This window comes from Schistocerca nitens, chromosome 5 (genome assembly GCF_023898315.1).
Source record: "Schistocerca nitens isolate TAMUIC-IGC-003100 chromosome 5, iqSchNite1.1, whole genome shotgun sequence".
NCBI classification, from domain to species: domain Eukaryota; kingdom Metazoa; phylum Arthropoda; class Insecta; order Orthoptera; family Acrididae; genus Schistocerca; species Schistocerca nitens.
The window spans coordinates 18218388-18234504 of NC_064618.1; the positions used below are offsets into that span (position 1 = coordinate 18218388).

A 16117-nucleotide genomic window follows, 5' to 3' on the forward strand; every position below is an offset into this window, starting at 1 on the left:
ACTGCTGCCACTCTTTAGACCAAGTGGAAAATGTTACCCAAATCTTTGCACAATTTGTTATGTACCTTCAGCAATCATCCTTTTCTGTAGACGATAACATCGTCACTGGACAGTCTTACGCTGCTGCAGATGATATGTGGTAAGTCTTGTACGCAGAACGTAACAGCTCCCTGTACGCTTCTTTGGGAGATACTCACCTCGTTTCGGGTACGTCGAAGGTCAGGCGTCCAGTGGAAAATACGCGTTTTATCAGGCAAATATTCTCCGATTCTGACGCACAGTTGTGAAGACACTCCGCACAACTGTACCGCGCTTATCGGTCGGTGATGTGGTAAAGCGTCGAACGGCTTTCGAAAATCTAGCAAGACGAGTGGTAGCAAAATAGCGTCTTTGTGAAAAGCGAGCTATAATTGGCTCCTTTCTTTTTTCGGGTTGAGGGTTGGGTTTGGTAGTTGTGTGGGTGGAGACCAGACAGTGAGGTCATCGGTCTCGTCGGATTATGGAAGGACGGGGAAAAGGATGTCGGCCGCGCCCTTTCAAAGGAATCATCCCGGCATTTGCCTAAGCCAGGACGGCGGGATTGAAACATCGTCCTCCCGAATGCGAGCCCAGTGTGCCAGCCAGTGCGCCGCCTCGCTCGGTAATTGGATCAATTTGCTGATACGTACGCGACCGAATTTGGTCTTCAAATCTCGGCCGTTTTGAGGTGGGCGTGAAAATTGTGCTGTCGTAAGGCAACGCCAAATGATCTTTGTCCTTAAAGAAGGTTTTCCAGGAGCATCAGTTATGTTAAGAGAAGCAATAGAAAAAATCAAACCGAGTGCTGCACTTTTCGTCACGAAATGCTTCAGTAATGGGGAAGGCGTTACGGAGATGCAAACAATCTTCAGTGTCAGACACTGCAAGAAAGGCGTCGTGTATCACTGATACGTTTACTGTCGAAATTCCGAGGGAGTACGTTCCAAAGGCAGTCGGGAACCATGTTACCTTCTACCACACGACCAGAGACGGGGCAGGGCGCTACTGCTGGCTAGGCTGGAGGCGCGCGGACTGACCTGGCGTGGTGAAGTCGGAGGCGGTGCCGTCGACGGTGACGCGGCCCTCGAGCCCGGAGCGCTTGAGCGTCGCCTCGTGCCAGGCGCCGTCGTCGACGCGGCGGGTCGTCGCCTTGACGCGCGCCGCCCCGGAGCCCAGGTCCAGGTGCAGGTACAGGTGGCCGCTCAGCAGCTCGAACGCCAGGTAGTCCGCCTGCGACCACACAACGTCCACCTCGCAGTGTTCGCCCCCCATTACCGTGGACCGGCACTCGGTCCCAGACGATCGGCAGCCTCACATACACAATAGAAAGACGCGCTGTAGATAATTGTGTACAAAACCTTTACTACACACCGATCAACCAAAACATTATCATCACCTGCTTAATAGCTTGTTTCTCCGTCTTTGCAACGAGCTACGACACTGTCATTAATATCGGAGATCCGACTCTCTGTCGATAGGTTTGTGGAGGTATGTGGCACTAGATGTCTAAGGGCAGGTCACGTAACTCGTGTAAATAATGGGCCGCCGATTTGTGTTCGCGGTGATGGAGCCCGCTAGCGACCCAGATGGGTTCCGTAGGATTTACGCCGAGCGATTTTGGTCGCCGAGGCATCGACGTGGGTTCACTCTAATGTTGCTCAAACTACTGTAGCAGAGCCCCGGTTCCGAATAATTATATTGCTGAAAGATGACATCGCCGCCGGGAAAGACAGACATCGAACACGAAGGGATGCAGGCGATTCGCAGCTGCCAGCGTGTATTCGATCTGTACAAGCGCAGGAGAGTGTCTCCCACAGGCACGATTCCGTGGCACGCTGCGCGTTTGAAGCCGCCTTTACCTCAACGAGGGCGTGTGTGGATTCGATCGTCGACCCAGTATAACAAAAATTGATTCATCCGAAAAGCCGACACCTTTCCATTTATCGACAGTCGAATCTAGATCGTGACGTGCCCACTGCAGTCGTAATTGGCGATGCCGTCGGTTCAACATGTGATCGCCTAGGAATGGTCTGCTGCGGAGCTGCATGTTCAACGATGTACGATGAGCGATTAGCTCCGAAACACTCGCGAGTGCACCAAATTTGTGCTATTTCGGCAGAGATGCCACAGATCACTATCTATCCCACTTCTACAGACTACACACGCCTCGGAACCCCACGTTCTGTGAATAGTCGTGGACGTACAACCATTTAGCGCCTAGCAGTACTTTCACCACCCTCCTACCTCTTTTCGTAGATGGTCACGACAGTAGCATGTGAACATTAGACCAGCTGCCCATATATTCGGTAGGGTGTCTGCTCCGCTTATATACTTTTGTCTTCACGTCGCTTCCCCGCAACGCTACAGGCGGCGTCCAACCTCTCGGTGGACAGTGGTCATAATGTTTCGACTGATCGGTGTATGTAAGATACACCCAGTACAGTAACATTTCAAAATCAGCAGAAGATACGTATTTTCCACTGTTTGGGGGTCCGAGCAAAGATTTTAGACAGACGTGGTCTAGAAAAAGTGTTTTCAAATCACTTGCACATAGCATGTGGTTGTGTTTGTATTTGAATAAACTGCGTGCTACCTGGGTCAAATACGGCAATTCAGAGTTACACATAAACGACAATACTCCCTAACCTACGGAGCCAGCCGACTAAGCGTCGAAATACCTGCCTGATCGCAAGTTATGAAATTAATATTTAACGCACTCCCTAGCTAAACCGTCTTTCTCCTGTATGTTTACCTTCTGTTCAATTATATAAATCCAAAATTTGCAAAATGACTTGTCGTTTACAAAACGATAGCAGGATTGCTTCACTGAGTAAATTACACTTTGTTCTTTTTTCTTTGCATAAAAACGGCTGTCATTACAATTTGAACTTATAATTTAAAACTATTAACCATCTACTCACAGAATATTTCAGACCTTTCTGTCTTAACCGATATTATCTGATGTGATGTGAAAGCTATTATTGGATTAATGCGTATTGCAGCTATTAAAAACGGTATCGGCTATCTTATAAGACTCATACAAAAAAGCCGTAGTTCACCACACCTTCCCTCCAGCAATCACGTTTTCAGTAACAACAAAATCTCACGATCTTATACTGCTCACATCTCCGAAAAATTACTGACGAAACTGCAACCCTTTGTAGGTCTGGAGGAAACGAAGATTGACAATGTGACGATTGGTAAGTCGGATTTCGCGTCACAGGACACGAATAAACATTGAAATCAATACGTAACTCGTATCAGTGTCAACTGGAGAGAGAGAGAGAGAGAGAGAGAGAGAGAGAGAGAGAGAGAGAGAGAGATTACTACTGAGTAAACTGCGTCCCGTGGTTTCATTCCTGGTTGAAGTAGGGCGGTTTTTACGTCTGCAAATTGCGAAACAGTGCGTGTGCACATTATCACATCTGAATGCTATGGGGACTCTGCTTCGTTGAGAATCAGCTTTAAGCTGAATCGTTTCGCTCAACGAACTGAAAGTGACTGGCGGACTCCACAGAGTACGAGGTCGAATAGACGAATATACTCCGCAAGTAAGTGCCGCGCATCTCAGTTTATGCACGAGAGTCGCCACACTATGTCAGACGTCCGAGAGCTTCTCTCCGGGCTTGGGGTTTTCCTTGTTCCACCTCCTTTCCGGACCCCTCTGCGTACACCCCCGTGGTGTGTTCCTCGCCCTTGCCTTCGGTTCTACTTGGCACGGGGCCCGAAGGACTCAGTCCCTCCGGAGGACTTCCGCCGCCGCTTTTATTCCATCCTCGCCACGGTTCAGGGGTTCAAATGGCTCTGAGCACTATGGGACTTAACTTCTAAGGCCATGAGCCCACTAGAACTTAGAACTACTTAAACCTAACTAACCTAAGGACATCTCACACATCCATGCCCGAGGCAGGATTCGAACCTGCGACCGTAGCGGTGGTGCGGTTCCAGACTGTAGCGCCTTTAACCGCCACGTATCAGGGCTCTGGCGTTGTTTACACTGACGGTTCGGTGGTTGCTGATCGTGTCGGTTATACTCTAACTCTAGGGGACCATTCCGAACAACGTTCATTGCCTGCTGGCTGCAGCGTTTCCACTGCTGAGCTGGTCGCCATCTTTCGTGCCCTAGAGTATATCCGCTCCTGCTCAAGTGAGTCTTTCGTTATCTGTAGCGACTCCCTGAGCGGTTTACGCGCTATCGACCAGTGTTTCCCTCGTTCTCGTCTGGTGATGGCTGTCCAGGAGTCCCTGCATACTCTTGCCCGATGCGCCCGCTCTGTGGTCTTTATGTGGACCCCAGGCCATGTTGGGATATCCGGCAATGCAAATGTTGATCTCCTGGCGAAAGAGGCCACCAGTGCACCATCTCTGGAGATTGGCCTCCCAGCGACTGATTTGCGGGCAATCTTACGCTGCAAAATTTTCGATTTATGGGACACAGAATGGCGCAACCTGTCCGTGCCAAACAAACTCCGTCCTATCAAGGAGACGACGACTGTGTGGCGGCCATCCATGCGGGTCTCTCGTATAGAGTCTGTTGTCCTCTGCCGGCTGCGCATTGGGCACACTCGGCTGACGCACGGCCACTTATTGCTCTGTGAGGACCCTCCTCTGTGTCGCTGCGGCTCCGTTTTGACGGTGGTTCACATTTTGTTGGGAGTGTCGCCTTTTAGCTGTGCTCAGGCAGACGTTAGCGCTGCCTGATACGCTCCCTGCCCTTTTAACAGATGACTCTGCCATGGTGGACTTAGTTTTGCGTTTTATTCGGGCAGGGGCTTTTCTCATTTAATCTGAGTGTTTCCGTTTTTTTTTTTTTAATGTTGATTCTGGCCTTTAGCCTACGATTTTAGACTAAGTTTTTAATGTGTTCTCGGTCGTTGGCTTTTCCTTTTTTTTCTCCATGGTCGGCCAACCACCGTCACACTCTGTGTGATTTTAATTCGTTTTGTCTGGTCTTTGTGTACGTTTCTCTTGTCCTGTGTCATCTGTCTTCTTTTCCTTGTTCGCTTTTCTTCTGTGTGGGTGTTTTTACTTTCGGGAACAAGGGACCGATGACCGTAGTAGTCTGGTCCCTTTAATCCCCCAAACCAACCAACCAACACTATGTCGGAATCCTGGAACGAAGAGATGCAGCCAAAGCGAAGGCTTGTCGACCTGACTGCGCTGTGTGGTCAGGTCGAAAAATGTTTCAAATGGCTATAAGCACGATGGAACTTAACATATGAGGTCATCAGTCCTCTAGACTTAGAGCTATTTAAACCTGACTAACCTAAGGACATCACATACATCCATGCCCGAGGCAGGATTCGAACCTGCGACCGTAGCGGTCACGTGGTTCCGGACTTAAGAGCCTAGAACCGCTCGGCCGCAGCGGCCAGCTGTGAGGTCTCAAATGCAAAAATTACGTGTTGTATGATTTCTCTTTAAGACGAAATACTGGCACAGATCCACATATTGTGAAGAACTGCCACAACAGTACTAAGACATAAATGTAGAATTTGTTCCACGTCCCCCCCCCCCTCCCCTGCAATGTTTCCGTTAATATGAAAAGTGGTAGAGACAGGTGCCCCATTCATGCAGTGGGTTTTCGATGTTCCTCAAATGCTGACATCTCAAGTAGTAGTTGCGAAGTGGGCAGATCTGCAAATCACCATTATACGGCGTGTGGACGAACCTACGAGCATCACAACGCGTTTTGTTCTTACTGGTCGAGAACCGCAGCCCGCACAGCACTTGAAACTGACAGCTGGTCTAAACGTGTCTGGAGCTGGTTCGTTTGCGATGTTACGCGAGCTGCTCGCGTTTGGAGTGTCAGCGTACTTGGAGTGACTTGGTGTTTCTCTGGGTGCATGCAGACTTATTATTCAACAAAATTGGTACTATGGACTTGGCACTCTAATGCATGCTTTCACACAAATGTACAAGTTTAAAGGGTCTCCTTATCAGTTTTAAAAATTTCTTTCACCTATTTCTGAGCTGTCAGTAAAGAGACTTAATTTGCAACAAACGTAATTAACATTATTTAGTGGACCTGAGGGTCCTAACATTTTAGGAAAACTTTTGAGACGTGTGCCGTCTAGCTCATTTTGTTAATCGTGAGAGTATTGTGGAACAATATTTCAATTTATTCTAATATAGTAATTTTCGCTTTTTCCATGGAATGTGTATTTTGCAATTCTATTATTGAAATTGTGTCTATTTTACCCCGGGTGAAATGCAAATCATGAGTTCTGTAGGTTGCTCAAAATTACTTTATCCGGATCATCTCTGAAACGTATTTCAAAATTCTTCCCAGTCCGTTCAGTATAGAATGAGGAATAGTTTCCATATGCCTGCTCGATTACTACAGTTTTATTTCAATTTTTTGAAATCTGTCATAAAGTCCCGAGATAGTGTTCTGTTTACTGCAAAGCGTGATGTCACACAAGATGATGATAAGTTGCCAGAACGTTGTGTGAATTCACACATTTTGTTTTTCTGTTTCTTATGGTCACAAAAAAATTATTTTCGAAATAAGCACGTAAATAACACGTAACTTGTAGATTTTATTAGTGATTTTTAGGAATTTCTGTACAACATTATCAATCTTTCTGAAACACATCTTTGGTGCGGCTGAAACGTAGGTATGATGTTTTGGCATTAGACAACATCAAGGACTATGTAATTAATGTGGCAGAGTGTACCGCTGCTGTGTATGCTGACGAACATAAGGCCAAGTGCAACATATTTCTTTGTGGAATTCTGATCACACACGTAAAGAGAAACTGGTTCAGCACTGACCGTCATCAACAGGTAAACTAAATAGTATAACACAGAATGCACGCTATATGAAGAAGGTTTTGAGGCTCGAGGGCAGCTGTGACACTACGGCCAGTGAGAAACCTCCGGCGGAACCCGACACGCGAAAGCTCGTCTGGAGGCCTCCGTTCGTGCACAGCAGCGAACTGTGAGGTTGCAAATGCCAGCCTTTTCTGACAGTGTCTCGACACGAAAGTCTCTTAATTCCCACTCAGACGGATAAATGGCCTCGATATTTTGTCAGACTTCGTTGCAGCCCTCGTTTTATTCGAGCAACAATTTGTAGTGTTCCTAATCTTTTTCGCATATTTACGATGTTTGTTCGCTACAGAGTCGCTTTGGCCCTAAGTTTTGTATCGCAGACGTTGGAGATTGTTACTGTCTTAAGACTCTCGCACAAACAGTTCGGCACACGTTTTTGACGAATAACACTCGACAGCGAACACCCGCCGTTTCGTCGTCAGCTCCGGTGTGTGTCGCACTCGAACAGGGCTGCTCCTCTCACTCATTCGGACGTTACAGAACAGTGACGTACTCGAGACAGAGCGTGCGGGACACGCGCGTGCGTCGATGTGTGTCTGTCTGGTACCGACAGGCGCGTCGAAATAGCGCTTCCCAGCGCTGTCAGTGACCGGCACTTGTCCCGTTCACAAACAGCACTTCATTCCACGTCACTCAAAAAAAAAAAAAAAAAAAAATGCGGGCCACGTTTATTTCGATTTCGGTCGCCCTGTGCTACGCTTCGTTATAACACTTGTGAATATCGGTACATAACACGTAATTCATTTCCTTTTCAGATGTCGTGAACATCACAAAGTAGTTGGCAAATATAACGCAGAATTCGCGAAAGAATCGGCTGAAATCTGCAGAGGCAGAGTACATCGTCGGCCGCGCTTCTCCGTCCCGTTCTAGTAGGGGCGGCACGGCACCTGTGTCGGCTGTGTGTGTGTGTGTGTGTGTGTGTGTGTGTGTGTGTGTGTGTGTGCGTGCGTGCGTGCGTGCGCGTGCCCTGCTGCCCGAGGGCTTGCTGGCCCGGCTCATTCCAAACCGACGCACGTTTTCCTGCTCTACAATCGAACCGACAGTTGCAGAAACCACCCACGTCCGAAATTGTTACTAACACGTGTAATGGCAACAAACTTGCAGGATAAACATACTGTTTGTGTAGAAATCACACTGCGCCGGTTCCGAATCTCGAGAACACTGGCGTATAGAAAACTACGATGGCTGCAGAAACAATGTCTGTCGACCTCAAACGCGTCGGCTACTAAGGTGCCGGCAGGTTTCGTAACTCGATCCAATTTAAAGATCCGCACAAAATAAACAGGCGTAAAATAGACATAAACGGAGAGATGACTAGTGCTCTGCGGTCTCGAATGCACGCTTCCCCATTCCTCTTCCTTTATCAACTTCGTAATCCAAGTTCGCGCGCTCTCTTACCCATCTTGAGCAATCCCGCCAGCAGTTTCGTAGTAACCTGATTAGTGTAACTTTCGTTCTGTCTTTCCACCAACGGCCCCTATAAACAATACAGACTGGCCAAGGCGCACTCATCTTTGAAGTCATTTGGAAACCTAGCCGCCACGATTTGCAGCTTAGTGCCGCCTTATACTTTTCGTCTGCTGGCGCGGAATCCTACGGTTTCGTCTATTACACTCACACAACAACATTTGCTGCTGTCAGCCTGCATTTCTCTTCATTTACTGCCCGCACGACGCAGTTCGGGAAATACTTCCCAATATGAAGAGTGTTTCTTCTGCACTACCGAGATGTTTGGGATGTGCGAGCTGCTGAATTATTTAGTAACTTTGCTGTATTTCAAACTAGCGCATAATTTCTGTAATTACAGATCAATCTTACCCTTAATGTCGAATTTCCTTACAAACTTTGCTTTAAGTTTTTACACCTTTGAGTCGAATGACATTTCGTGTGTTTCACGCTAGGAAGTTCCGTCTGACGTATTTATAAAATATGCATATTTATATGGGTCGTCGGTATTTATAGAAAAAACGAGCGATAATAGACGTAAAGAAACATTTTAATAACTGATTCGAAAGGTTCACTATTTCTGTCTTTTTTATTATTTTTTAAGAAAAGAGAAATTCATATAAGTGGGCTGCAGATTTTTGTTCTAGCCTCATGTTTTTGCGTGGGTTACAAAAGTTGTAATGCGAGACAGGACTCATGTTTCATGTCGTATGGCGTCAGGATTTTGTTTCTCGGAAAAGAGCAACTACTGTACTGAGGAGACCGCCACTTGTTCCAGCCTTATACTGGCTACACTTCGTTCTGCCGGCTCTTTGTTGCCTAAAAGAATTCTGAACAGAAAAATAAAGACTAGCTGAGTTATAGTTTGTGTACATGCACTGCCCGTATGCCAGTTCTAGTTATTGTTTAACAAGCAATTTTACTCTGGAGAAACAGATATGATGTACATTGGTTGGTTGGTTCGTTGGGGTTGAAGGGACCAAACAGCAAGGTCATCAGTCCCTTGTTTCAAAATGGCTCTGAGCACTATGGGACTTAACATCTATCGTCATCAGTCCCCTAGAACTTAGAACTACTTAAACCTAACTAACCTAAGGACATCACACAACACCCAGTCATCGCCCTTGTTTCAAATGTGGTCCCTTCCGATAGTGTGACATCTCAGAAAAGGCAGAACGATAAAAGGGAAGAGGCTAAAAAATTCAAAAGGGCAGTCACGTTGTCAATGGTAAAAACAAAATGAGGTAAGTCAGTAAGAGAGCGAACCCAACGCTATGCTAGAGGCCGGAAATATCCCACCTCTGAAGCAGCAGGGGCAAGACCACCTGCGACTTAAAAGGTGCAACCGCTAGAAGTGCGTATGGGATAAGGAGACTAACCAATCCTTGAAAAAATGATAAAAACAGAGTAAAAGGGGAAGAAAAGAGGATCTCGGCCAGGGTGGGGATTCGGGAATCTCCAAACACGGCTTACAGTGGGAGATACCCCAACACTCACCGCCCTGCCCCAACACCAGAGAGAGATTAAAAACCTTAAAACTGAGAATAAAAACCAATTTCCCGGAGGAAACCGAGATCCAGGTCGACCATCCGGGAGTCGTCAGCCAACATCAAAGGTAAAGTGCGGGGGAGTCTTTACTTAGCACGCAGGGCCAAAAGAAGGGGGCATTCAACCAAAATGTGGGCTACTGACTGGAAGGCTCCACAACCACATAGTGGGGGTGGCTCATCACGCAAAAGAAAACCATGGGTCAGCCTGGTATGGCCAATGCGGAGACGACACAGTGTGGTCGAGTCCTTTCAGGAGAGGCGAAAGGAAGAACGCCACGGGCCTGGTGTCACCTTAATCGCACGAAGTTTATTAGACAGGGGAGTAGCCTCCCAAGAGTTGGCCCATGACTGTGCGAAGTGGGATTTGATGTGAAGCCGTAAATCCGCTGCAGGAGGGGTTACAGAAAACGGGGGGTAAGTGACTGCTCCCCCAGCCAAACGATCAGCGAGCTCATTACCCGGGATACCCACATGGCCAGGGACCCAAAGGAAGTCAACGGAACAGGCAACACAGTGAATATCAGCGAGATGGTCATGGATGGCAGAGACCAAGGGATGGCGCGAAAAACACCGGTCAATAGCCAGAAGGCCACTCATTGAGCCCGTACATAACAAAACGCGGTTGTGTTGGGACTGTTTAATAAAGGTAAGGGCCTGGGAAATTGCCATCAATTCCAAAGTAAACACCCCACATGTAGGTGGCAGCAGATGATTTTCCGTTCCAGCAGAGGACGTGAAGGTATATCCCACATGATCAGCAGATTTACAGCCCCAGTGCAAAAAACAACAGCATCCCGAAACTCCCATAAAATTCGTCGGAAAAAGGAACACCATCGGGGGGATGGAATCTTTCGGACCTCGGCGGAGATCCATCCGAATTCGAGGCCGAGGAACTAACCAAGGGTGGGGGGTGGAGGGGAGGGAGCGAGGAAGACAGGACAAAGAAGGAAGCTGAAAATCACGGCAAAGAGACGCAAGGTGGAGCCCAACCGGTAAACCCGCCCGAGGGCGGGAATCAGGTGGGTTACGTCCATGGTCTTGGAACACGATAGAATAGGAAGGATGAGTGGGAGAGGAACGGACAGCGAGTGCATAAGACACCAGAAGCTGGGACCGCCGAACAGAAAGGGGGGGGGGGGGATCCCAGCTTCAATCAGGAGACTATCAACAGGGCCAGTAGGGAAGGCACCGGTGGCCAAACGGATACCACGATGGTGGACTGGATCCAGCACGTGCAGTGTGGAAGGAGCAGCCGAGCCATGAACATGACAACCATAGTCCAAGCGAGACAGAACTAGAGAACGATAAAGACGGAGAAGGAGGGAACGGTCCGCACCCCAAGAGGAGTGGGCAAGGAAGCGAAGGACAGTGAGTTTACGGAAACATCCTATCTTCAGTAGTCTGATATGAGGCAGCGAAGTGAGCTTGTTGTCGAAAAGAAGACCCAGGAAACGAAACTGTGGGACCACAGGCGATCATTGTGCAGCGAGATAGAGCTCTGGATCAGGGTGGATCGTAGTATGGCGACAGAAGTGGACCACCCGCGATTTTAAAGGAGAGAATTGAAACCTGTGTGAGAGGGCCCGTGCAGAGGCACGCCGTATAACTCCCTGGAGCTGCCGCTCTGCACAGGCCATCGAGGAGGAACTAACCCAAATGCAGAAATCATCCACATACAGGGCAGGGGCGACCAAGGGACCGACAGAGGCCACAAGTCCATCGATAGCAATGAGGGAAAGAAGTACACTCAAGACAGAACCCTGTGGGATGCCCGTCTCCTGGGTCCGTGGAGAACCACAAACAGTACCAACCCGAACCCTGAATGACCGATGGAACAGGAACTGGCGGATAAAAATCGGGTGTGGGCCCCGCAGACCCCACTGATGAAAGGTAAGTAAGATGTGATGGCACCAGGCCGTGCCATAGGCCTTACGATGGTCAAAAAATACTGCAACCAAATGGCGGCTCTGGGAAAAAGCCTGCCGAACTGCGGATTCCAAGCGAAGTAAATGATCGATCGGAGACCGTCCCTCTCGGAAGCCACACTGGTAAGGGGACAATAGATCCCGATATTCGAGGACCCTATTGAGCCGAAGAGCTACCATATGTTCGAGTAATTTGCAAACAACATTGGTCAGACTAATTGGCTGATAGCTGTCAACAAATATTCTTAGAAGGCTTAAGGACAGGAACCACGATGCTATCCCTCCACTGAGAAGGGAAGTCACCCTGGAGCCAGATACGGTTAAACACGCAGAGAAGATGTTGAAGCAGTTGGTTATGAATGGAGTCTGGGCCAGGGGTCGTATCATGAGAAGAAGAAAGTGCGGAAAGAAATTCCCATTCAGTAAAAGGTTCGTTGTAAGATTCTGACTGTCAAGGGGTAAAACGTAAGGTGGAAGCTTCGGCCCGCTGTTTCCGGCGAAGATAAGTAGCTGGATAGGAGGCTGATGCTGATGCCATTGCAAAATGGGTCGCAAGATGTTCTGCAAGAATCAACAGGTCCGTACGAAGGCCATCTGGGAGGTGAAGGCCTAGGAGGGTGGACTGACGATGGCAACCTTGGAGAGAGCGAAGTGTATCCCATACCCGTGACATAGGGACAGTAGAACCGAGGGAAGAAACAAATCGTTTCCAACATATCTGTTTGCTCTGATTAAATAACGGGCCTTAGCACGAAGGTGTTTAAAGGTAATAAGGCCGGCAACGGATGGGTGCATCTTAAGGTGTTGCAATGCTCGATGGCGATCACGGATGGCATTGGCGATGGCCGTACTCCACCACGGGACTTGCCGGGACGAAATGGTCCAGATGACCGCGGAACAGCAAAGCTAGCAGCGCGAACAATCGCGTCAGACTCGTCACGTAGGACGTCATCAATACAACCCGACAAAGAGGGAGAAAACACGACCTGTGCAGTGTATAGAGGCCAATCGGCGCGTTGGAAAGACCAATGAGGTAACCTGTCCATTGGGGAGCGGGAAGGGAGAGAGAGAACCAACGGGAAATGGTCACTATCACAGAGGTCGTCGTGTGGCGACCAGTGTAATGAAAGGAGGAGAAAGAGAAAGATCAATGGCAGAAAAAGTACCATGACCGGCACTGAAATGAGTAGGGGAGCCATCATTAAGAAGGCACAAGTCGTGGTCTGCAAGAAACTGGTCTATGAGAAGACACTGACTAGATGGAAGTGCACTGCCCCACAAGGGGTGATCAGCAAATCCCCGATAAGGAGGAAGGAGGAAGGGGGAAGGAGGAATTTGCTGAAGAAGGGCAGTTAAGGCAGCAGGTGTAAGAGTCCTGTCAAGACGGAGATAGATTGCAAACCGTGACCTCAGAGTCCAGGTGGGCCCTAACAGCAACCGCTTCCAATGTAGTTTGAAGAGGAATCCACGTGCTAGCAATGTCTGTACGGTAGAATCCATTACAATTCCATTGGATAACCACAGAACGATGATTTAAAGGGGGCTGAACAGGCTAAAGCCAGTCATACCGCCGGGTCACCACCCGTCACCGACTAGGAGAGGGTGACATCCATGAACGACAGGTCAGAATCTGGTTGTGAAGCCGGGGATGGGAACTCTGGTGACACCAGAGGCTCTTTGTTCCGGGAATTATGTTTCTTCTTCTTTTCTGTTTGAGATCGAGGAGGGCTGTGTGGCATAAAGGAGCCAGCGGCAGCAAGATCAGGAACAGAAAGAGACCGGGCGACCTGGGGGCCGACAGACCGTGGTTCTCGCAGTCGTCGTGTGGCAGCAGATCTTTGGCCTGGAAGGTGCCGGGAAGGGGCATCCCGGGCGGGGCGCCCTTGACCGGCAGACGCTGAAGGAGTGGGACACTTCTCCGGCTGGAGAGGGGGAGCAGCGCCCAGAGGAGAAGGTGTGGGAGCCGCAGGGGAGAGGGGGGGGGAGTAGAGGGGTCCGGGATTGGGGTAAGGAAGGGGGAGGAAGGGGTGAAGATGTAACTACAGCGTAACTAGACGTCATGGACACAGGATGAAGACTTCTTACGAGCCTGTGTGTAGGTTAAACGATCAAGGGACTTATACTCCTGTATCTTCTTTTCCTTCTTATATACTGATAAATCTGAGGAACGTGGAGACTGATTGCCATGACAACACACACGGAGGGGGAACACAGGAACTCCCCTCATGGAGTGGACGTCCACAGTCACCACAGAGAGGGGCCTGCGAACAGCTGGAAGACATGTGTCCAAAACGCAAGCACTTAAAACACATGATAGGAGGTGGGATGTACGGCTTCACATCACATCGATAAACCATAATCTTTAGTTTCTCAGGGAGGGTATCCCCTTCAAAGGCCAGGATAAAGGCACCAGTATCAATGCGATTGTCCTTAGGACCCTTCAGAACACGCCAAACAAAGTGAACACCCCACCGTCCGAGATTGTCCCGAAGTTTTTCATCAGTTTGAAGGATGAGGTCCCTGTGAAAATTCACACCTTGAACCATATTTAGAGACTGGTGGGGGGGGTAATGGACACAGGAATTGTGCCAAGATGGGTACAGGCAGCAAGGGTCGCAGACTGGGGAGCTGAAGCAGTTTTGATCAGCAACGAACCCGACCGCATCTTGCTCGCGGAGACCACTTCGCCAAACTTTTCTTCAATGTGTTCCACAAAGAATAAAGGTTTGGTATTGGTGAAAGTATCCTGATCAGTCCTGCTGCAAACCGGATAGCGGGGGAAAGGTTTCGCCTCTAGCCGACGGGCCTGACCCTCCTTCCAGGACCGAGCGAGGTGGCGCAGTGGTAGCACACTGGACTCGCATTCGGAAGGACTACGGTTCAATCCCGTCTCCAGCCATCATGATTTAGGTTTTCCGTGATTTCCCTAAATCGTTTCAGGCAAATGCCGGGATGGTTCCTTTGAAAGGGCACGGCCGATTTCCTTCCCAATCCTTCCCTGACCCGAGCTTGCGCTCCGTCTCTAATGACCTCGTTGTCGACGGGACGTTAAACATTAACCTAACCTAACCTAACCTCCTTCCAGGGGGTAGCCACGGAAGGGAAGGCCGAAGGGGCAGGAGAAGCAGCACTAGAAGAATCAGTTCCACGCAGAGAGACGGCCGCAGAAGAACGGCCAGAGTTCTGGACCCGTATGCGTTTCATTTGCGCTGCATCCGCCCCGATACCACCGACTCCGATCAGGGGCTCTCCTCACGGGCGCCACCCAGCCACAGCGAGGGCCACCTGGCACGGCGGCCATTGCCAGTTCCGATGCTCCAGGATGACGAGCAACCAATCCAAGGCATGCATGAGGAGGTCACAGCTCAGGTATCAGAAGTGTGATCCCCGTGTGTTCAGGGTATCGTAGCGGCATCGCATTCTATTTCACAGAAGAGGATGATACCTGGCACCAGCCGATCCCTGGTTCCCTGGTGGCACCAAGGTGTTGGTGGCGGAGACTGGATTGCAGTCTTCTTAAACGGCATACAACATGAGGAATTATGTTGCCTACAAACGGATGAATGCGTCCACCGAGCGCTTTCCCAAGGCCTGCAAGAGAGAACACTGGAGGAAGTTCTGCGAACAATTTTCTGTGCACACTCCTCTTGGACGTATTTGGCCGAAGCCGGTACCTCCAAAGCGGTTGCAGATCTGGACAGACGAGTTTGGCGCCACTGTCGCACCTCCTACTGCTGTGCCGTAACCCATCGGTCTCGCGGTGACAGGTGCCACTGCCAATCTACGAGGTTCTTTAACCACGTCATTCTCTTTCGTCGAACTCCACTGGGCCTTGACGTCCTCACCAGATACATCGCGTGGCTATGACCAGATCCACTACTCCATGATTCTTAATTTGCCAGACGATGCAAAATGTGTTCTTATGAACATCTGCAATGACATCTGGAGGGATGGGAAAGTTTCCGGTGACTCGATGACTCAGGTATTGGTGCCCATACTGAAGACAGGGAAAGACCCTGGTCAAGCGACATCGTATCTCCCGATTCCACTGTCGTCCTTCATGTGTAAGACATTCGAAAGTCTCAAGTTTCGCCTAGAATGGTGGCTGGAACATGAGATCTTGCTCCCGTGGACGCAAAAAGGCTTCCGTACGGGTAGCAGTACTTATAATAATTAGACCTCGGAGTTTTAGGTTCTAAAAATCTTAAATTAGGTACCTAAATAGATTCTATCACCTACAAAAACAGGTGACCAAATCTGACATTTCATTTTCTAGAGAGATAAACAGATTGACAAAAACCCACATTATATTATTGTCCATGTCCATAATTACAGTCACAG

General features: G+C 49.1%; 1 protein-coding gene across 5 annotated transcripts in view; it reads right to left on the reverse strand.

Annotated features, from left to right (window-relative positions):
- The window catches only part of LOC126260117 (neurexin-1a), a 2420624-nt gene that overhangs the window by 533854 nt on the left and 1870653 nt on the right, over nt 1-16117 (reverse strand). For all 5 annotated transcript variants that reach the window (XM_049957356.1, XM_049957358.1, XM_049957357.1 and 2 more), the window contains one exon: nt 1056-1248. In XM_049957356.1, the coding sequence (XP_049813313.1) occupies nt 1056-1248 (193 nt within the window). The remainder of the gene's footprint in view (nt 1-1055; nt 1249-16117) is intronic.